At 39.7% G+C, this 26687-nt stretch overlaps 1 protein-coding gene across 2 annotated transcripts in view; it reads right to left on the bottom strand.

Moving 5' to 3' along the window:
- Window positions 1–26687, bottom strand: part of Cacna2d3 (calcium voltage-gated channel auxiliary subunit alpha2delta 3) — an 877637-nt gene that overhangs the window by 50750 nt on the left and 800200 nt on the right. For both annotated transcript variants that reach the window (XM_058582154.1, XM_046452970.2), the window contains 4 exons: window positions 21040–21115; window positions 18397–18449; window positions 16696–16751; window positions 7641–7752 (listed from right to left, as the gene is read on the bottom strand). In XM_058582154.1, the coding sequence (XP_058438137.1) occupies window positions 7641–7752; window positions 16696–16751; window positions 18397–18449; window positions 21040–21115 (297 nt within the window). The remainder of the gene's footprint in view (window positions 1–7640; window positions 7753–16695; window positions 16752–18396; window positions 18450–21039; window positions 21116–26687) is intronic.

Genomic DNA, 26687 nt, shown 5'->3' with positions numbered 1-26687 from the left:
CTGGGGACACCTTCAGCTTTGGCTCTGTATCCATCTCATCCATCTTTGGATTCCCTGAAGCATTAGCATAGCTTCTGAACCAAAGCAGGGGAAAAAAAAAAAAAAAAAAAAAAAAAAAAAAAAAAAAATCAATGACCTTCTCTTTCTCTTGAGTGAAAGGCAGTCACGTCTTTGCTTTGAAATCTTCAGGTCATTTAACTAAACTGCATCCTTGGTTCCTAATTACAAGTCAGTCAGGGAAAAAAATCCAGCTTGACCTAGCGGTCCCCAATCTTACCCTACCTACCTATGATCACCCATCATTTGCTACGAGATATTGGTCACGGAGTTTGTAGTCATGATGATGGAGTGTATGGTAACCCAGGGGCCAAAAAAAGATTTCTCAAGTCATTTTGAAATTGGTGGTGTCCATTTCACACAACCCACAGAGCTATGAATGGTCAGCAACTTCTAAGTCATACACGATGGGTGATCTTCTTGTGTATCATTCTTCTCTCCATGGGAAATGGTACAGAAGTGAAGTGATACTAGACTATGAAAAGTAAAAATCTGAATTTTGACCCAATTTGAATGGGTTAATGCTTTGGAAACGTGGTATTATGTATCTCAGTTCATTTGGGCCGCTTAACTGAATTCCTCAGACTGGGTCATGTATAAACAAGAGAAATTTGTTGCTCATAGTTTTGGAGGCTGGGAGTCAGATCAAGATGGCACCAGAGTCAGTATCTTCAGGGGGCTACTCCCTGTGGCCAAAATGTCCCCTTAACTTGGTCCACACATGATGTCAGGCACAGACAACCTCAAGCTTCTTTGTAAGGGTGCTGATCCCACTATGGGGGGGGGCCTAACTTTCATGACCTAATCACCACCTCCTCTATTAAGACCATCTATCACATTGGGCATGAAGTTCTGACATAGGAATTAGGGGTAAGGGGTAGGAAGACACAAACATTCTGACCACAGCATCCTGCATGCATTAAATGTGGCTGTTTGCTGAGTATTTACTTTGTTCCAGGCCTTGTGCTAAATTCACAGCACAAATCGTCTCGTTTAATTTTTACAATAGCCCCATGATACTATTACTAGCCCCCAAATAACCCAGAAAGAAGCTGAACTTCAGAGAGTTAAATTTCTCACCCAGTCCAGTAATTAATAAATCGGGACTCACTATATACTTCCAACGCCCCCACCCCACTAAGCCTCTATTTTTTTAGTGCTTTGTTGTGGTGACCCTAAGATGTCCCCAGTCAGAAGAGTAAACTATGACATGACATATTGGGCAAACATGAAAGCCATCCTGCTCTAAACAGTCAGACATGCTGGATGAAACAGAAAAATAAAACAAACATGTTTAAATACAAGAGAGCTTACAAGGGAAAAAAAAAAAAAAAAGAAACACTAAAAGCCAACTTGGACATTTACAGCCAAGTATAAAAAGCTGATAATTTGGCACTTTCTGAGGCTCTGACCAGGAAAAACAATATTGCCCATGAGAAATCCAACTTTAAGCCTAAACTACATGCTGCTTAGAGAAAATATTTACTATAATTATATGGTGCAAAAACCCCTAAATATAAAAACTTACGTAACAATTATTCTCAGGGAGTCAATACAATAAGGATACATGAGAGAAACCCCAATGCAAATCTACTGTGAAGAGAAACTCAAGCTCTAGTCTGTTTCTACAGAAATATTAATAGAAAAGATTAGTTTTTGGATAAAAGGAAAATTAACATTAATAATCTATCATGAAAGAAAGAAGATGAAAAAGATGATTGGCACCCTCCCCAATTTAAACTAGAACAATCTCAAAAGGCCTTTATAATTAATACAGAGCCTAAGAAGCCTCTGTATTTAAAAAAAATCTGTATATTCTTTCAAAGAATCAAATAAAACTTGCAGAATGAAAGTCATTCATCATTAAAACCCAATTCAGCTGGGTGTGGTGGCACAGGCCTGCCTGTAACCCAGCAGCTTGGGAGGCTGAAGCAGGAGGATCGAGAGTTCAAAGCCAGCCTCAGTGAAAGTGAGACCCTGTCTCCAAACAAAACACAAAATAGGACTGGGGGTGTGGCTTAGTGGTCTAGTGACCCTGAGTTTAATCCTCGGCACCCACCCCTCCACCCCCCAAAAAACCCAGTGGATTTTTTTAAAGTGGTAGGTGATACAGTAAAATGTCCATGAGTAAACTACAGTGAGTTTAAAGGTGTTACACAGAATGCAGCGCATAATAAAAATAAATTTATATCTAGGATCGCTTTAGTGAAACTTCAGAACCTTAGAAAGTGAATATGGTAAAAGCCATCAGAGAAGGGGAAAGCCAAGCTACCTACAGAGGCATAGAGCTGAATCTCAGTTGACAGTGGAATAATTAATACCTTCACAATATTCCAGGTGAGATTCTGTGAAGTCACTGATGCAGAGTTCATAGTACATCAAATAAGACATTTTAGACAAAGAACAAGAACATCTGCAACTCCTAGGTTATTCCTAAGGAAACTTCTAAAATACCATAATGTTTTTTCAAAGCAATGGTAAGCAAATATGATAGTGGAGATACATATGTGATTTACTATATTCAACAGTAAAATTTTAGTATCTGTTATAAGGGATTAAACCCAGGTGGGTGCTTAACCACGGAGCCAATCCACACCCCCTTCTACTATTTTGAGACAGGGTCTCATTAAGTTGCTTAGGGCCTCACTAAGTTGGTGAGGCTGGCTGTGAACTTGTGATCTTCCTGCTTCCACCTCCCAAGTCACTGGGATTAAAGGCATGAGCCACCATGTCTGGCTCAAATACACTAAATTTTAAAAGACTAGCAGATGATGGAGATAGAACATAATTGGATTTGAAATTTTTACTATTTATAAAGCAAAATCCTAATGCAAAAAATGACAGAAAGGAGTTAAAAACAAAACAAAGGAAACTATTACCAAAGAAGAGCTGCTGTACCTATGTGATTAGCAATCGAAACAGATGCTAGAGCATAAAGCACTTTCATGTATAAAGAGGGTTATTACCTTGTGATTAAAGGAAAGATTTATTCGGAATCTATATTAGTCTTCACAGGGATGTCCTTGGTAACATAATTTCAAAATATGGGAAGCAAAATGAATTGAGTCGTGAGGTAGTTGAAAAAAATCCATATTTTTAGTAAGAGAGAAACTGACATCTAAAATAGACCAAAAAGATGATGGAAAGGGGAGGTCTGGAACACTATCAATACACTGACCCAATGGAACGATAGGGAGTTCTACCCGCCTATTAGAGAATGGAACTTGCGCTTAAAAACACACGGATAAATACTATAATAAAAAGTTATTTTCTGCAAATACTAAAAAGCACGTGTTATACTCGTCATAATGCCATTTAATTAGACATCAATAAGTTTAAAAAAGATAATCTCAGTGGGTACAATAGCACACACATGCCTATAATCCCAGCTACTGGGAAAACTGAGACAGGGAGATCACAAGTTCACAGCCAGCCTCAACAACTTAGCAAGGCCTTGTCTCAAAACAAAAAAGGGTTTAGGGGGAAAGTGCCTCCTGGGTTCAAATCCCTGTATTGGGTGGATGGCAGAGAGGTGTTCTCAAAATCCATGTTAAGAAATTGAGAACACTTTAACATTTACAGATCAAAAAAGTGGCGAAAATTAGAAAACTATTAAGCATTAACAATGAAAACCTGCATGTTAAATTGAAGGAGATAGGCTGGAATGCAGAGAGAAACGTGCATGTGTGCATACACACACACACACAAAAGCTAAACATCAAACAAAATGCAAAAACCCAGTAAACTCAAAACATAGGAGACAGACAAAACAAATCTCTTTGGCATTCCTGAGAGGGACAGTGGGAAGGGAGGGAAGAAGACAGAAAGAAATGATTAAAAAAAATTGCAAACTTAAAAAGGGCAATGTACTGTATATTTTTTTTTCTCGAAAAGACTAGAAGGATTTTTAATGTTTTTACCACAAAGAAATGATAAATATTTGAGGAGATAGATATGTTTATCCTAATTTGAACATTATACAATTTATGCATGTATTAAAACATCACAGGATAGGCCCTAAATATTTACAATTTTTATGTATCGTTTACAAATTTTTTAAAAAAGGATAAAAGTCACAAAAATGCTAGCATTTTAAAACAAAAGTAAACACCATGTATAATGGTATGCAATAAACTTGGAAAGGAGGATGATGTAGACAATGTACTAAGAAATATTATCACATACCAAAAAAATCATTTTAAAAAGAAACAAAACCCAGAGATATACAACTGCAAAAGAAACTAATTTGGCAGTTGTAAATTTACACATACACAAATCCTATCAATCACTGGTAGTTTTACAGGTCTTATCAAACCTACAAGAAACTAATATTCTATCTTACAAGAAATGTCGCAGATATCAGAGAATAAGGGAAACTCCCCAAGTAATTTCATGAAAATAAAATGCCTTAGCAATAAAGTCAAATGGTAACATAAGAAAAAATATAGCCACTCTTCTATTTGACCATGGATACAAAAGTTCACAGTACAATATGAATATGAACAAAACAAATTTAGTGACATGATTTTGCTATTCTCTAGTAATCATGACAATGTCAGTTTCATCCTGGAAAAGCAACTATGTTTTCACATTTGGTAACCTGTCTACTATCAAAGGTACTCATAGCATGTGCACACACACACACACGGTCATGCATTTTTTAACACACATATTAGAAGATGTTCTGAGAAGCCTGGGCACAGTCATGCACACCTATAGTCCCAGCAGCTCAAGGCTGAGCAGGAGGGTCATGAGTTCAAAGCCAACCCCAGCAACTTAGTGAGACCCTAAGCAACTCAGCAAGACCCCTCCTCAAAATATATATTAAAAAAACACTGGGGATGTGGCTCAGTAGTTAAAAGCACCCCAGGTTCAATCCCTGGTACCCCAAAAAATGAAAATAAAAAATAAAATATTCTGAGAATTATATCAGGTGATTTCTTTATGTGAACATCGAAAAACTCTTAACTAAGATAGTTATATCATCGTATAGTTGGTGCATCAACTACAGTGTCATTATGCAGCACATGACTGCATAAATGTGTTATATGCAGCTTATTTTAATCATGACATGCACACATTTTGTGCTAAAAATTTTAATTTCATCAATGTAACTCAATACATTGAAATATTAGAAGACATTATTTTAATAATGGATATAGAGGGCTGGGGATGCAGTTCAGTGAGAGCACTTGCCCAGCATAATCAAGGCCCTCAGTTCAATCTCTAGCACCACAATAAAATAAAAGTGAATGTAGACCAGGTGCATGGAGCATGCATATAATTCCAGTGGTTCAGGAGGCTGAGGTAGGAGGATTGTGAGTTCAGAGCCAGCCTCCACAACTCAGCGAGATCCTGTTTCTAAATAAAATACATAAAAAGAGGGCTGGAGAGGTACTTCAGTGGTTAAGCACCTCTGGGTTCAATCCCTTGTACCTGCCCCTTCCCCCCCAAAAAAAAATGAATGTAGAAAACATTTTATAAAATTCAACATCCAATTGGGCTTCAAGCAATAACCGTAACAATAAAAAGTCTGATAAAAGGTTTTTTTAACCCCCCCAAAATGGCTAACTACCAAAAGCCATAGCAGTTCTAGAAAGGGATAATAGCTAGGGTTACACAGATGCACCTGCATTGTACACTTAAAAACAGTTAAAAGAGTAATTTCTTTTATATTTCACCATCATTTAAAAAAACTAGGAAACATCATACCTAACAGAACTTATTAGAAGCAATTCCTTTACATTTGGAATGAGTCATAGTCACCTACTCTGATTGCTTCTATGCAACAATATATCATAAGTCTAGTGCAGTAAAACACCAAGTAATAATTAACATCAAGATATGTGTAATAAGAATTGTAATGCATTCCGCTGTCATGTATAATTTTAAAAAATTAAAAAATACTATTACGTTTGGAAAAAAGATTATACAGGAAACTTTTTACAAATATTTCTGTTTATGTTAAAAGCCCAACGGAATCCACACAAACTACTGGATCTACAGTGCATTTTGCAATCTGTTGGCAACATATTCAATGCACAGAAATCAATGATGTTCTCAGAGACGAGCATTATACACAAAATCTAAAACTAGATTTAAAATTTTATTTATATTAGATTTATAAGTGTACTAAAAGGCACAGAAAAAGATAAATGTGCTTAGTTTATGAATGGGAAATTCCAGTATAATAAAAGTAGCGATTGTCTTTAATTTTGTCTATAAGCTATAGCAGTTTTAATGAAAACCCTAGCAAGAATTCAAGGAAATTTGCAAGCCGATTCTAAAACTAATATGGAAGAATAAAGAACCAAGAATGGCCAAGACTAGAAGAGGAATAAGGAAAGGGTATGTATTCCCTTATAAAGCCTAATAATTAAGAAGTTATATGTACATAGTATTGGGAAACCATAAAATCTGGAAACACATGTATATAGAAGGGACATAGATGTCATTACAAACTGAAGGGAAAATAAAGACTATTCAACAAAAAGTGCAAGTTAAAAGAATACTTTCATAATATGTAGGAGCTGCTGGGCTCAATGTTTAGCAACATGTGCACGGGCACACACACAATGCAGGTTAACAGGTGGATTACATGACAAAAAAAAATGAATCAAAACCCTTTCTCATGCCACACACGGAATTCCAGAGGGACTAAAGTTCATGTGAAAAAGCATCACATTCAAGTCCTAAGAATAAAAATATAAGAATGTAATTTTGATATTAGAGCAGAGAAAAATTTAGGGCATGAAATGCACAAATCATAGAATAAATTAGTATTATAATACAAAAAAACACATCAAAAGACATTCATTCATAGCACCCCATCATGGTGCCCACCCACAAGAATGGAATCCTAATTAGAATAAGATATCCTATGCTTGTATGATTTCAAATAATTTCTATTGTCATGTATAAATAAGAGGAACCAATAAGTTTTATAAAAGTGATGAGTCAGACCAAGGAATAGGAAAGACACATGTACAAGGTACATAACCGTAAAGAAATGGTATCTGCTACATAGGAAGCACCCAAATCATTAAGAATGGATCCAACCACCCAGTAGGGAACTCAACATGAATGAGAAGGTCAAAACTCCTAAATGACCAATAAAACTGTTAAAAGACACCCAATTTCATTAGCAGATGAAAATGCACACTAAACCCTAAAAAAACATTTTCATCACAGATGTGGTCTATCTCAGAGCCTGGAGCCTTCAATAAAGGCACCCAAGATCATTCCTCCAACTAACAGCCGAAATTGCCAACTCTCCTTTGAGAAAACGTCAATTAGGACTTTCTCCCAACATCAACAAACTGGACTAAAAAAATCTCCCATATTCCAGGATGTTTTGTCACACACTTTGAATGTGTCTCAACCTCAAAATGATCTAACAAAACCGAATGGCATTTCTTCCAAGCTGATAGAAATACATCCCTCAGAGAAGAGAGCAGCCATGTTGCCTGCTCAGTGTAACTGGATCTGTGCATCTCATTGGCCCATCCTGGAAAGTCCTAGACACTTACAGTAGATAGGGAAAGGGGTGCAGAGGAGGAGAAGTAGAGCTGGGTATAGCTTACTTGGAGCAGTCTTCACAAACAATATTCCCAGTAGTCTCCTTGATAGTTCGCTCAGAGACAAATGCTGGATATTCAGTATCACAAGGCTCCAAGGTCTGTTTTAATTTCTGGGCTGTAAAGGAGAAGGGGAACGGAAAACAAAATTAAGAATGCAATGAACAGACTCAATATTGTGACTGGCAGCCCACAGCAATTCAGAAGGCAGTTCCGTCTCTGCTGCTCTGTGATTTTTCTAGGCACAGCATAATGCATTATTTTCTAATTAGTCAGGCGATTTCATCTGCCAAGCAACTCTATAAGCTATAATTCCTCAAGCCGTTGTGTTGGCTTGATCAGCTATCATTTATGCATCCCAAGAATTCTACTTACTGGGACAGCATCACTCCCTGGGTCTCTGACCTCAGACTCAAACTTAGCAACACCACATATGCAGATCTGAACAAATATATAAAATGTAAGTTATACCATATTATTTAGGGTGAGACAAAGGTCATGATACAATTGCATGGCTTTACTATAGAAAGAAAATTGAAATATGAAATAGTAAAATACGTAATGTCTTTGAAGCGCAGCCACGAACCAAATCCTACTATTATGAAGTCCCCCGTCCAATAATATACCATGTCAATTTTAAAGTACTAAATAGCCCTGGTACATGGATGAGCACATAGGAGGTGTTCTATAAAGGTTTGATGGCTGATTGAATTATTTAGACAAATTATATCCAGTGGACAAGATCCAAACTCTTAAGTCTTGGTTTTCTTATTTGTAAACTGGAGATAATAAAATTCTCTCTGAGGCTGAGGTCAGAAGTAAATCAAACAATACATGTTAAGTTTGTAATACAGCACCTTGAACTTAAGTGCTAAGTAAATGTCATGATAATAACAAGACAAAGATACGCATTCTAATGAAGCCATTGTGACATTCAAACAATGTCAATTGATACGATAGCATAGTGGTTAAGAGTGATAGCTCTTGCATAAAAGGTTATGAGAACAAATCCCTGCTCTGCTGCTTTTTAGGAAATCTTCAGTATTCTCATCTGTAAAATGGGGATGCTAGTGTCTGGAAACGTCATTGGAGGTCTAGCCATCAGCATTTTTCCAAATAGAATTCTTGTAGGTCTCCAATAACCAATCTTTGTACAAAGTTTTTGGCTGGTGCATACACAGAAAAAGGATTTATTTGCAATTCCAGATCTCAATATGATTTTAACAAAGCAGTATGCAGAATACAACATCTCAAGTTATATTCCAAGTGCACCTGGTGGATGTCAGAACCACTGTAGACTGTCCACTTGGGCTGCTACAGACTCAGAGCCAACCATGTGATGACCTGTAAAACCACTAGTCACCACCAATTAGATAACTGGTTGATCAGGAAACTGTTCCGCCTCCTTGTTCTATTGAGTGTATGGTGCTGGTGACTGCTACTATCCTGAAGACAACAAGTCCCAGATACCATTTCCCTATGCCCTGCAGTGCTGGCCCAGTGAAGGGTCACTAAATGCTTGCTGAACATCCTCACAGGATTGTTTCTTACAATAGGCTTTTTTCACAGAGCTTTGCTTAATGTAAGGAAATTGTTTGGAGCTCACGCACCGTACATTGTAATTTTTCGCAAGAGAAGTAGACTTATTCAGCTGCTTTGTCCAAGATGTGTGATTTCAGGAGCCGATCACCAACATGAAAAGGAGATGCCTATAGCAACCTTACAGGCTCATTCTAAGGAATAAGTATGTATCATTCTTATAAAATGAGACTCACCCACTTTGACACACAGCCTTCTTGAAATGCTAGTCATTAGCAAGTATTACCCTCTCCATGCCAGAAGCTGGGATAATTGTGTAGTAGCTAAGGGCACAGACTCCAGGGGTTGTGAATCCTGCCACTGCTGTGCAGCACCAAGCAGATTTTTTTTGTAGATGGAAACAATACATTTTATTTATTTTATGTGGTGCTGAGGATCAAACCTAGTGCCTCACGCATGCCAGACGAGTGCACTACCACTAAGCCACAACCCCAGCCCCCCCAAGCAGAGTTTTTAAAACTTTCTATACCTTAGTGCCATCATCTATAAAATGGGAATAAGAGCATTTATTAACACGATTGTTTGCAAACCAGAGAATACAGGGAAAGCAGATAGCACATCACAAATGCTATTATAGCGATACCAGACTTCAAACTATACTACAGAGCAATAGTAACAAAACAGGCGGGTGGACCAATGGTACAGAATAGAGGACACAGAAACCAATCCACAAAACTACAACTATCTTATATTTGATAAAGGGGCTAAAAGCATGCAATGGAGGAAGGATAGCATCTTCAACAAATGGTGCAGGGAAAACTGGAAATCCATATGCAACAAAATGAAACTGAATCCCTTTCTCTCGCCATGCACACAAGTTAACTCAAAATGGATCAAGGAGCTTGATATCAAATCAGAGACACGGCGTCTGATAGAAGAAAAAGTTGGCTCCGATCTACATACTGTGGGGTCGGGCTCCAAATTCCTCAATAGGACACCCATAGCACAAGAGTTAATAACTAGAATCAACAAATGGGACTTACTCAAACTAAAAAGTTTTTTCTCAGCAAAAGAAACAATAAGAGGTAAATAGGGAGCCTACATCCTGGGAATATTTACTCCTCACACTTCAGATAGAGCCCTAATATCCAGATTATACAAAGAACTCAAAAAACTAGACAATAACAAATAACCCAATCAACAAATGGGCCAAGGACCTGAACAGACACTTCTCAGAGGAGGACATACAATCAATCAACAAGTACATGAAAAAATGCTCACCATCTCTAGCAGTCAGAGAAATGCAAATCAAAACCACCCTAAGATACCATCTCACTCCAGTTAGATTGGCAGCCATTATGAAGTCAAACAACAAGTGCTGGCGAGGATGTGGGGAAAAGGGTACACTTGTACATTGCTGGTGGGACTGCAAATTGGTGCAGCCAATTTGGAAAGCAGTATGGAGATTTCTTAGAAAGCTGGGAATGGAGCCACCATTTGACCCAGCTATTCCCCTTCTCGGTCTATTCCCTAAAGACCTAAAAAGAGCATGCTACAGGGACACTGCTACATCGATGTTCATAGCAGCACAATTCACAATAGCTAGACTGTGGAACCAACCTAGATGCCCTTCAATGGATGAATGGATAAAAAAATGTGGCATTTATACACAATGGAGTATTACTCTGCATTAAAAAATGACAAAATCATAGAATTTGCAGGGAAATGGATGGCATTAGAGCAGATTATGCTAAGTGAAGCTAGCCAATCCCTAAAAAACAAATGCCAAATGTCTTCTTTGATATAAGGAGAGTAACTAAGAACAGAGTAGGGACAAAGAGCATGAGAAGAAGATTAGCATTAAACAGGGATGAGAGGTGGGAGGGAAAGGGAGAGTGAAGGGAAATTGCATGGAAATGGAAGGAGACCCTCAGGGTTATACAAAAGTACATACAAGAGGAAGTGAGGGGAAAGGGAAAAATAATACAAGGGGGAGAAATGAATGACAGTAGAGGGGGTAGAGAGAGAAGAGGGGAGGGGAGGGGAGGGGAGGGGTGGGGGGATAGCAGAGGATAGGAAAGGCAGCAGAATACAACAGACACTAGTATGGCAATATGTAAATCAGTGGATGTGTAACTGATGTGATTCTGCAATCTGTATACGGGGTAAAAATGGGAGTTCATAACCCACTTGAATCAAAGTGTGAAATATGATATCAAGAACTATGTAATGTTTTGAACAACCAACAATAAAAATTAAAAAAAAAGAGTATGTGCTTCATGGAAACATGCTCCTAAAGCAAAACTAATAACTGCAAATGCCCTTTAGAATGGTGGGGGACTCAAAGCCTGGTATGCATGCAAACAGGTCTGTGAAAATGGTTAAGTGAAACAGTCCTTTTGATGGTTGACACCTTTCTTAAAAGGTTTTATTAGCTTATTATTTCTTATACTCAAGCTAGTCAAAATTTTGGTTCCAACCTTTCTGAGCCCCCTTTATGGTTAGACATTTCAAGCAGGTGGTGCCTCCCCATTCCATTGGGGGTACAGTTCTGGTGGCTGCTACTCTTCTGAGGGTAACAAGTCCCAGACAAGTCTCCCTGTGCCCTTGCAGAGCTGGCCCACTGAAATGTCTTTAAATGCTTGCTGAACATGCTGATGATTTTCCTGAATGGGCTTTTTCAAGCCATAAAATGGACAAAGAAAATGTAAGAATATCAGTCCCCTGTGACAAGCAGCCTGCCTTTCAGATGAAAAGTGATGGGACTTTCTGCAGCCCAGGTCCATGTCACCACACAGAAGTTCTAGGTGGGAACCTCATTTTTTCCTCAGTTCTTTCTTCAATGCCCCCATTTCATGGAGAGTGCCATCGCTGGATACTAGGGTTCCCCCCACCTTCTTTCTTAAGACCACCTTTAACTTTCATTTCTTTCTTTTATTTATTCTCCTCACCTTCCAATTAAGGGAAGCCAAATACCAACTTCATAATATTTGTCTATGATTGGATAATATTTTCTTTTCAGTTCATTCTAAATATGAACTTCTCTGTCAAAATATTCTGACTTTTAATTTAGGGTGCTTCCTTTTTAAAGTCTTTGATATTTCTAAAAATTTAAAGTATTTTAACTTTAGTTAAAATAATGGGAGGGAAGGGGTGTTATCATATGACTACATGACCGAGGTGATTCTACATGAAGAATAAGAAATTATACTCCATTTATGTATGATGTGTCAAAATGCATTCTATGTATAATTAGAATGAATTTAAACATAATATGGGAAAAAAATGAAGTGAAGATTAAGTACACCATAAAATAAATTACAAGTGCACACGGCACCCGTATGCCAATGGCATAGAAACACCTCATAATATCTTAAATTTATTCTAAAGTTGCTCTGTGCTGGATATTGTTCTGCTTTGTATGTATTAATTAATTAAATAGTAAAACATGGCAAAATTTAAAAAATAAACTGAGTTCAACAATTTTTATCTCTGCTTATAGATTGTAAATGGAGGCAAGACAACTAGACTAAATTGCCCAAGTTTACCCAGTAAGTATGTGGCAGAGCTAGAACTTAAACTTAGTCTGGCTGCAGCACGTACTCCTTGCACTGCTTTGTGAAGCCAGTGAAAGAAAGGACCTTGGGGGCAGGCAGAGATAGGCAGCATACATGATTTAAATAAGCCTGGTAATTTCACTATCTCTCATCCTAATTGTCTGGGCCCAGTTACAATGGAATGATTCCAACACACTCAGTGGCAAAGCCTATTTGTCTCCAATTCTTTTTGGAGATTAAATTTTGTCCTTTGACAATTGTAGGGTACCCATACTGATGTGGTGATAAACTGTTGAATCCGTTTGCAGCATGGACTACAGATTGGCTAACAATTATTTGAATGTGCTTTTGGAACTGTGCAAGTTATCATATAAAACCATGCCCACATTTAATCTAAATAACACAAACCTCTTTTTGCCTAGAGTACTATGGAAAACACAACACCTCTTTGCCAGGCACTACAGCTTATTCATCTGTGGAATTTCAAACCAATAACCAAGGCTGCCAGCCATCTATTGGGTACCATTTTCACTCTCTGCATTGAAAACTCATACCTAAGGATCACAGTGCTCAGAGAGGGTAGTTACTTCTTTTCCCAGAATGGTCCACTGAGGTTTGGAAACCACACACAGCCTATTTCAAGTCCCAGAGAGCAACTCACCATGATCATCATTTAACATTTTTCTTCTCAGTGCTGGGGATGGAACCCAGGGCCTCACGCATGCTAGGTTAAGGCTCTACCACTGAGCTACACCCCCAATCCACCACCATTTACTTAACTGCCAATGCCTTCAACAGCCATTACTCACTAAGCACTTACTACACGCCAAAGACTATGCTAGCCCATTTGTATGAATGAATCCTCATCACTACAGAGTGAGGAAGTGCTGCTATCCCATTTTGCAGATGAAAAAAATTCAAGCTCAGAGAAATTAAGGTGCTCACCAAAGTCACAATGCCTTGCATGGCAGACTCCAGCTATAAGCCTGAGCCGTCAACTCCTAGAGCCAACTCTTTGCCATCACACTCCTCTGTCTCCCACCCCTGTATGGCTATGTATCTAAAGATGACCTACTACTCACTCCCACTGAAGCATCCAATAGAACATCCACACAATTGAATCTCTTTAATTTTCCCTTAGCAACAAATGTCCCCCGATGAGAACAACTGACTCGGGTTCGAAGTAATTATGAGCCCACAATTGGGAATGAATAGATTTGCCATTTGAATAAGCCTTCCTCTTCTTTTGTCTCTGTGAATGCATCGACATTCATAACTGGGTGCCAGCAAGCCCCATTCTTTGTACAACTTCACCCAAATGATACCTTTGTGATAATCAAGCAGAAATGTGCTTCCACAGTCCCCTTCATTAAGGAAATGAAGCAGATAAACAGTATAATCATGGATTCTATTTTTAGCGAAGGCAAAGATGTATGTCTCAGCTCGGGGTCTTTATCTAGTGAAAGAATGGGGAATTTAGAAGGAAGAAATCATGCAAGTCAATATCCAATATCGTTAGTGTGCCTGAAACCTCTCCCTACACTGGGTTTAGGATTTATGTCTACTTTGAATAAGATATTCTGATAGCAGCCTTGCAGATGGATAAACTGATATTTGTGCCTAGCAGAGGTCTATGGGACTGAAGAGTCAAATCATGTGCAGTACTTGGCTCATCCCTGGGCTCAAAGGAGGGAAGATGTGACTCTCATTATCCAGGTTGCAGGGTTGGCTTAGGTCCCAGTCCCCTAGGTATCTGTCATTTATGTATTCATCTGTATAACTTAGGTGTTTCAGAAAGGTTTGGTGATAAATTCCAGCAGTGTCCACATCTCAGGTATGTTGAAGGGGTCTGAAGGAAATTTGAAAGGTATTGCCAGCTCTGGAAAGGCTCATGCACTCTGTATCCCATGTGACAGTCATGTCATTACTAGATAAGGTCTTTCTAGTCTATGGGAAGAAGGTCTCATGGTCTGGTAGTGAAGTAAGATGATCTGTTAAGGGTCTTATTTAAAAGTTTCCCAAAGATAGAAAAAAAAGAAGAACTAAAACATCCCATTATTCCTCTTAACACCACCTCTCTCATCTTTTTTCCCCCAAATTATGGGCAATTTTAAACAAAGGCACATTCATACTATAGGTAAAAATTCGAGAAATGGGAATCATCCTAACTCATTTGGACTCTCCGTATTTGCTAAACTAATGACTGACCCCATTTTAACATCACATTCTCCTTCCTACCACCATTAGACAACTTTTTGATGTATACACAGTTTTAATCCTTGGTTTTTGTTGTATTACTTAATTTTGTGACTTTTGGGGGAAAGGTACAGGGGAACAGGGTCTTATTTTATCCAGGTTGGCCTTGAAATTCTGTGTTCAAATCATCCACTTGCCTCAGTCTCCTAATTATCCGGGACTACAGGTGAGCATTATGGTGCCTAGCTACATAAGCATTTTACTTAAAAGAAGTTTGTAGCCTGGGTGCAGTGGCACACACCTGTTATCCCAGCAGCTGGGGAGACTGAGACAGGAGGATCCCAAGTTCAAAGCCAGCCTCAGCAACTTAGTGAGGCCCTAAGCAACTTAGCAAGGCCTTATCTCAAAATACAAAAGGGGGAAAAAAAAGGGCCTAGGGATGTAGCTCAGTGGTTAAGCACCCCTGGGTTTTCTCCCCCTGCCCCACCCCCCCCCAAAAAAAAAGAAGTTTGCAGAAATGGCACAATGTGTCTTTCTGTGGATGGACTGTAATTTATTTTAAAATACCCTTACTGTTAAATTTTAAAGAATTAGGGGCTGGGGTTGTGGCTCAATGTTAACGTGCTTGCCCAGCATGCGTGAAGTACTGAGTTTGATTCTCAGCACCACATACAAATAAAGGTCCATCAACAACTAAAAAATATATATATATTTTAAAAACAAAGAATTACCATCACTTGCAATCAAATTTCCTGTTGTTGATCATCCTATCATAGGAATGTTGGTTACTAACCCATTTCCTTAGACTAAATTCCTAGGAGTGGGATTATGGGAACTTACTGCTTTCAAACTGGCACCAGCCCAGCAGGGAGAGGCAAGGGACTTCGAGGGTCATCCCTGGCACAAAAAAGATGTGAGGGTCTTTAATAGCAAAGATTAAGTACCCACTATGCACAGCTTGTTGCAGAGTGCTGGTTTTATAGATAATCATCTATCAGAAATTGCAACTATCATATTATATTCCAGTTACTGTGGTCTACCTACATGATTTTTTCCTTCATCTTTCATTGATTTTATTTTTTTTTAAATACACAATAGTGGAATGCATTACAATTCTTATTACACATATAGAGCACAATTTTCATATCTATGTATATAAAGTATGTTCACTCCAATTCATGCCTTTATACATGTACTTTGTTTATTTTGCATTACAATTCTTAATACACATATATACCACTTATTAAATACACAATTTGCATGTTCCCCCAAAATCAATGTTATTCTTCCCATTGAGCCTTGAGATCAGGTAATTTGCCAAAGGCCAGCCTCTACCTTTGCAAGCCTAACTCTACAGGGCATGCCTTCAGAAGGTCTCTATTGACTACTACCCAAATCAAAGGCTTTTTTTTTTTTTTAAGCAGGGAGAATATTGCAATGTATGGTTATCAATTCATTCAGGCTGGGACACAGGCGATGGATCTATCTCCCTTGGATTTTGGTCCCATCTACAAGCTTTCTGAAAATTTTACCTGTGCAATGTGTGACTTGGAAAGGTCCAAGCCCAGGCAGCATGAAGCCTGTGGAATTTTGTGTCCAAATGGACAGTGCAGCATCGAGCACAAAGAATGGTTTTTTGCTGCCAGCTGAAAAAATTATCACTTTGTCCCAGGTAGTTTCATATGAGCCAGCCTGTCCCTGATGAAAAGTAACCAGTGAATCCAGGGTTTATCACTCTGCCCAGGAAATAGAAACCACCTGTGGCTTACCTTTAGCTGTCATATCCGAATGCCACCAACTGCAGAGGTTAAATTCCACCAGAAACCTAGGCAGATGGAGGAAAAGCCCAGTGTTACTTGGTCACTGGTCCTCTGATTACAACAGTGACATTCTGGTGTTGTCATTGCTTATATATAACATTGCTTACCTCATTTGAAAGAATACCACCACACTTGGGAGACATACAGGGCTGATGGAATGCCCACTGCATTTCCACCTGGCTCTTACTATGAAAGGCTACTTTATCCTCAGTGCCAGCCCAACCCTGAGGCAGGTTTACCTAGACACAAGACCTTCTAATTGAGAAATCCTGCTGTGTGGACAGCAATATTTGTCTGGTTATTATCAACTTATTATTCACTTTTCTTTCCACATTTTTATTGGTGCATTATAGTTGTACATAAATGGTGGGACTTGTTCATTTTGCATGCACACAGTATACCAATATAATTTGGTATTACTACTTAGTATTTCCCCTTTCTCTTCCCTTCCGTGATTCCTTTTCTCTATTGTACTGATTGATCTTCCTTTGATTTTCACCACCTAGTTTGATTCCACAATAAACAGTCAATTTTTAAAAGGTCTATCCTGTCTAGATTCAGAAATATAAATATTCTCTACCCTGACTATGGTCTGCAGTAATGAAGGATGCTTTCAATATTTATACAGCAACTCGAACTTGTGTAACCAATGCCTGGGTATGGGGGCTGGGGTCCTTCTTGAAACTATGCCACAGTCCAACTTTAGAAAAAAAAACAAAACTTGGACTGGTATTAACGAATGGAAAAATATCAATCTTCCTCCAAATGAATAGAGATGGATCAAATCCAGTTATTTTTCAGGTTCATGGCTAACATCTCTTCCAGCTTCCATTCAAAATCCTATTAGCTGTTCGTGTGCTTTCTGTCTCTTATCAATATAGAGAACATATTGCCTATTTTAATTTATAAGCTTTGTTAAATTAATATAGGTTACATTAAAGCAAAAAAAAAAAAAAAAGAAAGGTCTACTTATTCAATCACAAGGAATCTACCTTAGCCTCACAGAATCAAAACCTTGGGCTGGGGAAAAGAGGAGTTGGTGTAACAGTCGATCTGGTTGACATGCTTATCCATGAAATTCTTCCTGTATGTGTGATAGTGTTCCAGTAATGTGTCCAATATCAGGTCTGGAAGTCAAGTCCTTCATCTTCATACCATTTCAAGACTGACTAAAGTCACAAAAGCATCCTCCAAAGAGGATCATAATTTGGCAAGATAAACAATTAAATCACACCTGAGAAAAGCCCCAGCCCTGGTTGACGCCCACACCAGCCCCCACTCCCACATGAATGGAGACACCCGAGTAGCAGTGGACAGCCACAGCACTGTGTTCTGACCACAGCCCACCCAGGCTGCATTAAAAACAGCCAGACATCCATGTTAAATTTAACAGTAACCACAATAAATAAATTCAGTTTGTGTACTGCAAGCTGTTACTCTGCTAAACAATGACATAAGGGGCAAAAGGAGTGATCATGTATAACTTAATGAAAGGTGATTTGGGGGAGGTCTTGATATTCAATATTTTGAAATGTTTGATGAAGCTATGTCAGTTTCGTGAATCTAATTATTGAAAGTGAAAATCCAATGAATGCACTTCATAAACCCCCCAAATAATACTTTTCTCCAAATTCAGCACATTGTACTTACAAGACAAGTTCAGTCATTATCCATTTCACAGCAGAGAGGAAAGCATGATAAGGCTGAAAGGAAGAATTCGGTCCATTTAAAACAATATATCACAAAGTTTGGCGTTTAACTTCAGGCTTTACATAAAGACAATGTTATTCTTCCAGAGAGATTGATATGGTGTTAAACAGTGATGTTCTAGCTAAAGCAAGAAAATGGTTGGATACTATATCCCAAAACTAACATGCTAAAACTTTGAACTCCCCTGTAGCGAGATGTGATTTACAAGTAAAACAAACAGGGAATACAAGGGTTATCACTGGGAGGAAAGAGGAAGTTCAGGAAAGGATGCTTAAATCTTTACCCTCTGGAGGCTAATATTTCGCAGCCTAATGCTAAGGGGCTGAGGGCTGGAATCATAACTAATTTTAAATGGTAATTCACAGACCTCCCTTTTGGGAAGGTGCCTCTCCCTGTTCTCCATCACTGTCCGTCATTCATTGAAATCAGCACAAATTGCACACAATTGATTTTAATGCCTTCCATGAATTCTGTAGGATTTGAGCTGCCTTTTCTCACACTTACATATTTGGACTTGGAAAAAAACATGATAACCATATAAACATGTGATTTTTATCCTTGCAGAAAATTCCTGTCACTTTATAAAAGAAGGCATTGACAGCCTAATCTTTATTTCAGAATATTTTAATTAAAAAAAGCAGTCGGATTGTTTACTCTGTGATATTTCCTATGTGGATAATTCAATTTCCTGAATTCTGGAAAATACCAAGTCTCCCCCTCAGTTGGTTCTTTGTACCTAGGTATGCTAGATATGCATATGCGAGTGGTGGGTGAACTTGAGAGACAGGCAGTGACATTGGCAAAGCCCGGGCCCCAGATGTCAGGTCCAGAAAAATCTCAGAACCTTTTGTGGTTGTCTGTAGGTATCACAGAATTAAAGTGCCTGCCAAATCTTGGTTTCTGAGGTGATTGCTACTTAATCCTACTTTCTGAGCACTTTAATTAGAAGAACTAGAACTGGGACTAGGGGAATTATCCAATTTTAAACAAGAACACAACACAGTTTTACTCCTCTAACTATTGTTGAAACTTTCCTATACCAGGCCAGAATGTAAATGAGAACAAAACTAAACAAAACACCACCCCCAGCCTACACACACACACACCAAACCACCATCCCATTGAAGTTATTCCCAGCCCATCCATATTTCAGACTTTTGTGCATCTCTTGCTTTGATTTGACTGAGTGCTTCAACATCATTCCCGAAATAGAGGGCCTCTGAGACCTCAGGATTGGGGTCAGATATGTACTTTTAACTATTTCCTAAAACCAAATGCAACCTTGTAGCTTCATGTTTTGTTATTACATATTATGGCTGGGGGGTGGGGGCAGTGTGCAATCATCTTTCTTTCAAAAAGATCCAGATGGTCAGACCCTGGGACAATTCTGTATCTTTGTCCCTGCTGGGATGGGCTGAGTGTTTCAGAGGGGAGAGGCTGAATAAAGGGATTAGGAAACCTTGGAGGTTTGGCACAGGGGCCAGTCACCCAGAGGCCAGGGGACAGGCCCTCAAACATTCAGGCACTGGCTCAATAGGAGTCAACAAAGGGATTATGCAAATATGGGATTATAACATTTAAATGCACATTATCACTCAAAAGGATAACACCATGGCAGTTTTAAGCCTAGGAAACCATACCTAGGGAAGACTTTATGTCTAAAAATATTCCTGTTAAGGCTAGGGAAGTTGGGTTTAGAGAGAGTCTCACACTAAAGAGCAACCTTTTTTGCTCCCCCTGAAAGTCCAATTTCTAGTTGCCCCTCAGAAATTTTCCAGTTCTGCATCATTTCTTGCTCCCTCAGTAGAGAGAATTGTGTTAAATGTTTGTTTTTGTACATAATCCCCTTGTAAGAACTTAGGTCTTGAAGAGGAGAAGGTGTGCCTATTTTAAGACAGCCTTAAAATCTTGTATTTCAGACCAAATTTTGCATTAATTCTTGGTACTTAGAAAATCACCACATTGTAAGGATAACATTGATACATGTAGGTGGACTTATACAGAGGTAGACTCTTGTGTGTTTTTAGTAGTTAATGTCCAAACTTACATTGTCCACACATTGTAAAATTACATTTTTAAACAGAGTAAACTATAACAGTTCATATCTGGCTGTATTAGTATTGGGTTGACTGATCTGCAGTTGTGACATCCCCAGCTGAACCAACCCCAGGGAAGACAATAGTAAGACAATACTTGGGGGTGGGGGGATCAGCAGCAGCATGACCAGGAGAGATGACCTGCCATTAACATCTGAATTTTATTTGCAAACCAAAGAGAAAATTTTTGTTGAGCAAGACCAAATCTTTTCTGTAAAAATGAGAATCAGCCAGACAGCTCCCCTTTGCTATCAAAAAAAGGTGCTACTGCATTCATCCAAAGACTCTGGACCAGTTTCTCATTCATATCACTGGATTTGGGTTTGAGCAGGGATTTTTTTTGTTTTAAATAATGCATCAAGTCAGGAAATAGCTTTAAACATCTATGGTTTTGAGGAGAGATCGACTCGATTACTCCAAAGATGGAGATATGTGCTCAGAGACATAAAAAACGTGCAGCTGTTCCAAGGGATCACATTGGACTTACATCCAGGAGGCCATGGGCTCCATCGCTGCTCTCCTTGTTGGCTCTACACATGGCTTGGTAGTCATAAAGCGTGATTCTACAGTAAAGAATGGAAAGGCACTTAGTTGTTAACAAAAATGTGGGAGCCCAATGATGCTGTCTAATAGCAAGGTGAGCCGTCATTACTGTCAATTGTGACCATCATAATCAATGGGTGCCTAATAGAGAGTGAAAAATTGAGGAGCATAGCAGAGTCATTTATTGGAGAAAGTCGTGTTACCTCTTGTAACTTGCAGATCAAGGGGAAAGAAGGTATTGGGAAGGGCAGAGAAGATGAGAACCCTCATATTTGGGTTCTCCTATTTGGGTTCTCATCATCTTATTATTCTTATTATTATTAGGATGGTTTGTGTGGACCAATGCATCCCAAAAGGAATTTGCTGTTCTGAACTTATTTAGGGTACTGGATGGAATCTACTTGACAAATGAAGGGGACCTTCCTGATCTCATCTAAGAAATGGCAGAACCAGGGTAGCTCAGGGGTAGAGCACTTGCCTAGCTTGTGTGAGGCACTAGGTTCAATTCTCAGCACCACATACAAGGACAGTTGACAACCACAACTAAAAATATATATTTTAAACAAGAAAAAAGAAAAGAAAAGAAATAGCAGAACCATTGGTCTTTCTCCAGCATCAGGAAATAGGCCTGGACCAAGACAAGTCCTGCTCATTGGCAATTTGTGAGGAACCAGATGCACATTGAATGTCACCTTCATACCTGCCCCTAGAACTGCAGCCACCACCATAATAGTGAGTTTATTCTTACTTTCGATTTTTTTTTTTTAATGAAGTGGACATTTCCAGGATCTAGTATAGCACCCAGCATGGAGAGGAAACTCGGTTTTCAAAGTGAATGCATGAATGATCAACCTGTTACACAAATCTTGAGTAGATGATATATAACTGAGACAGAAGTGGTCGACTGTAAAGCACAACAGGAAGACTTTCTTATCCAGACAATAAGTTAAGGGACATCGTAGATACAAGAGCCATCTACAGGCACCAAGTAGAAAAACTGGTCACATTTGACCAAACTGTGATAAGAGGCAGCTCCTCACCAGAATTCCTTGGGCAGCAAAGCCCAAGGGTGCACCAGAAACAATCTCCCTTCAAGGCCCCAAGGCCTCTCCTTAATCAAAAAATTTCTTCCCATGTCTGGTTTGTTTTCCTGATGCGGATCAAGAAAGTAACTTTGCTTATGGAAACAGACCAAACCAGACAAGCAATTAGTCTCATCCCCATAAAAACAACAGCAATGCCCATCACTGTCACAGCCTTAACACTCTCCAGTTGCTAGATGGGCCACAGAATCAACTGTGGACAGAGTGAGCAACTTAAGTGGTCCCTGATTGAGCCCCTCTGCCACCATTCTGATGGTCACCCAGGGGGACTCCTTAGAGGTGCCTCTGCAAGGGCCACCCAACTCTTTCTTCAGCCAAAGCCAGGTGAGAGGAGCATGGGGCTGAGAGGACCGTGCACTGGGAGCCAGCAGTTATAGATGCAGGATGGTGTTGCAGTTAGAAGTTGATACTGCTGCCATGTTCTAGGGGTGCAATGCTGAGCAGGTAGGTTGCTTATCCTCTTCTGTGGTTTCACTTTTCTCACTTGTCAGATGAGTCAGAGAATTCTAAATACCAGGCTGTGAAGTATGCTGACCTCAGTAAGATACTGCAAAAAGCTTGATGTCATTCCTCCTCAGTTTGGGATCTTAAAGTTTCATTGTTTGCAAAGGCCCAGGAGAAGCCACATTTAAAACGCAAAATCTGAAGTAACACCCTGTGCTCAAATCCTAACCCTTCATTGTTTTGTGACCCTCGGGGGTTCCTCCATTTCCCATCTGGGAAATGGTGAGAATAATGGTGGTCATGAGAACTCAAGGAAGTTATCGGTGCTACATTTAGTCCTGTGCCTGGTACAGAGGATGCATTTAATAAAAGGCAGGCTGGCGGGGCGCGGGGGCGCACGTCTGTAATACCAAGGGCTGGGGAGGCTGAGACAGAAGGATCGTGAGTTCAAAGCCTGCCTCAGCAGTGGCGAGGTGCAAGCAACTCAGTGAGACCCTGTCTCTAAAATACAAACTAGGGCTGGGGATGTGGCTTGGTGGTGATATGCTCCCGAGTTTAATCCCTGGTACCCAAATTAAATAAAAATAAATAAACAAAAGGCAGATTGCAATTACTATCATTACTAAGGTTTTCATTGTTGCGATGAATTCATGGGATGATATTTAACACAATGGGAACCAACCCAGGTTTTACCCAGCTAACTGAGGGATGGAAAAGTCTATTTTCTTTGCTCATCAGCAAATGCAACAGAGCAAAATTCAGATTTGTCTCTACGAAGCACCCTCAGAAGCTGCAAAGGTTCACTCGGAAATGTGCAGGAACTTCTGTCTGTGGGCTTCTTAGTCAAAGACCATGATTAAAACCAACTGATATATGTAAGCAAAGTCTTCTGAGAACACCCTTACAAGATAAATTTCAAATCATCCTCATTTTACAGACAGGCAAACCAAGTCTCAGCTAGTCAAACTAACATGGCCAGGTACACATAGTTAACCAGGGGGAGAGCCAGAAGTACTTGGGACCAAGCTGAATCTGCCTCACCTGCTTTCTATTCAGAATTTGGCTCTGGAAGATTCTTACAAATTCTTATCCAGACCTGTGCCCTATTCTAAGGTACGAATTGGAATGTTACAGGAAATTCTGCCTCAGAGAAGGAAGGGCTCACAACTTATAACTCAAGCAAAGAGGCTGCTGGGTGCTCCTGTCAGGCTAAACACAAGACCACCCTGCCAGGATTGTTGTGTGCACGTTGCCATGGTAACCACCTGACAGAAGATGTCCGGAAACCCAGGATTCTCCTTGGATCATTTCCAAAAAGAACTAAATTGCTCTGGGGCAGTCCCAGGGCAGAGTTTCCATCTTTCATTTCCAAAAGAGGTTTTCTGACACTATTGCCACCAAGGAGGTTACAAAGCAAGCCCCCACGGTTGTCTCCCCACTAGACAGGTTTAACTAGATGTTGCAGAAAGAGACTTCCAGATTATTACCCTTTGCGAAGTGATTTTGTTAGTTTTAAATAACTCCATTTTGTGGCTACCTGTATCCTGTTCAGCTGATTATAGTTAAAGAACATGATAATTACCTGCTTTCATTTGGCTCTAAAATAAGCCCCGAGAATCATGCCCAGCCCTAGTGTCGTGCAGTAGGAATTTATTCTCATTACAGATAGCATGTCTTAATCCCCATGACATCACCACCAGGCCACTTCAACTGTGGTCGGTCTGCTCGGGAAACCTTATCATTAGCATCGCTGTGTTCCCCAGACAGATTTCTTTGAAACCTTGACAGAAGGCAGATTTGGTCTCTGAAGCAGCAGCCGTGCGCCATACAAACAAAGCCTGGACAACCCTATATGCCCCTGTGTTGGGGAGAACTTTGGGCCACAAGTTCATGATATTGGGACTTGTTTATAATCATTTTGCTGATACTATTTTTTCCCCAACTAGACAAAAGTCACTTTTTTCCCCCCAAATTAGGCTGAGTTTTAAAGGCCTAAGCTCAACCATTTAAGCAGGTTAGCAACTGTGGGGACCCATATTTATTAAATACCTACTGTGTGCCATGAGGCCGGGTCATTTACCTGTAATGACTCATTGGATAATCTCACTTTAACAAATGATTAGCCTAAAGCCAATCTTAAAACAGTTTCATATTTGCAAATACACACCCAGAAGCAGGACAAGGGAGGCATTTGACATAAAGACCCACCCTTGGGACATAATTAAGCAATTGTGAATCTAAAAGCCTGAGAAGCCAAATGACTCACTGAGGTAGCATGTAAAAATATGTATTCTTTGAGGAGCTATAAAATATGTTCTCCGGGGGCATCTTTAACTGGAAAAATATAAGGGCCTACAGAAGGAACACAGGAAATTCTTAACAAAGGATAGTCGCCATGGGAAGTCCTAACTCTTACTTACATCTCAGAAAGCCAAAACTCTGGAAAGCACCACTTCGAACAGAGGACAGCATCTCTTGCGCTTGTCTTGGTCGATATTTCCTCCCATAGCAAACAACCCCACCCAAGAAAGCACTGTCCTCTCAGATCAGCCAGTATGGCCCAGGCGGGGAATTTATAGCATCCTGGCCCAGGTGCCTTTGATTCTTTTCAATGGAAATCAGTAAAAACTAGTTTAGTTGATGAGCCCCTATCACCCTTCATTACTAGGGAATAAGCTTCATCTGGGTGCCTAGGCCAAGCAGAGAGCCTATCAGCAACAAGCAACAAGGTCTTCAAATTGACAAATGCTGATGAATCAATAAGAAACAAAGCTGTAGTTGCTGGTCACATCAACATCTCACCCAGACAACAAGAATGTCAACAGAAACAAAGGATTATGTTCTACCAAAAGGAGATCTAGAGCAAACAAAGGAAAGGAACCAGGGGGAGGGAGGAGGTGAGGGGAAGGGAAATACCTGGGAGTGATTTGGGCCAAATTTTATTGTGTAACATTTTGTACATGTATGAATAAATAACAAATCCCACCATTAGGTACAGTCATGATACACACACACACAAAAAAAAAAAAACCAGAAAAAAAGAGAAATGATTCTTTTATGTCAGAAATGTTGACGTTATCTCCAATGTCAGGGGCATGGTGACATTAATAGGAGAAGAAACTAAGACTCAGTAAGGTGAGATCATGGCTCAAGGTTATTGCGATTCTAGACGGTAGAGAGGCTAGGTTGTCAACCCTGGTCTCTGGTACCCTCATTTAATTAATTTTTTTTTTTTTTTTAGTGCTGGGGATCAAACTCAGGGCCTCACATATGCTAGACAAGTGCTGTACCACCGAACTACACCCCTGGTCCCTCCCATACTTTTAAAGCTGCACATCTAAACTGCTTCCCAGCTGTGGATTCCTGAGAGTTATTATGCTCCTGAAAGATCTCATGGGGATGGGGCCTCATCAGAAGAATCTGGAACATTCCTAGGCTATTCCTAGGCATTCCTAGTCTCAATTCCTAAGGCCGTTTGTGAGTATGCAGGTTGGCGTTTGTTTAAAACAGTGGTTCTCAATCATGGCTGCCCTGTAGAATCACAGGGAGAAAAAGTAAAATATATACTGGGGCATCACCTGTCCCTCCCAGGATTTCACTGCTCGGGGCTGAAGACCTGGTACTGATTAGTTTTTTCAGTTGCTCAAAGAATGCTAATGACAAGCAGGGCTGGAACCCTGGATTTTAGAGTGTGGTGCCCTCCGCTGGCATTTCCTCGTGGGTAGGTTTCTTCCCTCCCTCTTTAACTAGAAAGGTTTGGACATATTTAGGAGCAATTCTTTGACCCATCAAACAGATGGGTGCCACCTGAAGACCTCGAGGATGGGTGGAGCTTTCCATCATCCCAGAGAGCAGCCCTGATTTGGTAAACAAGTGTTGAGTGCTCCAGAACCCAGAGTGAATCATCAGAAGGAACATGACCCTGAGAGTCTAGTCACCTGCCAGTATCACAACAGTCCCTGTCCCACTCAAAGCACTCTGCTGGCCTCCTTATCTGCTTCCCTCTGGATCACATTCATTGGTGTCCAGAAAAACTGTGAACCTA

This window comes from Marmota monax, unplaced genomic scaffold (genome assembly GCF_021218885.2).
Source record: "Marmota monax isolate L192 unplaced genomic scaffold, Marmota_monax_Labrador192_F-V1.1 WCK01_AAM20220418_F8-fsc00042, whole genome shotgun sequence".
In the NCBI taxonomy this organism is placed as follows: Eukaryota; Metazoa; Chordata; class Mammalia; order Rodentia; family Sciuridae; genus Marmota; species Marmota monax.
The sequence above is the reverse complement of the archived record's forward strand: the minus strand, read 5'-3'. Positions and strand labels throughout refer to the sequence as shown.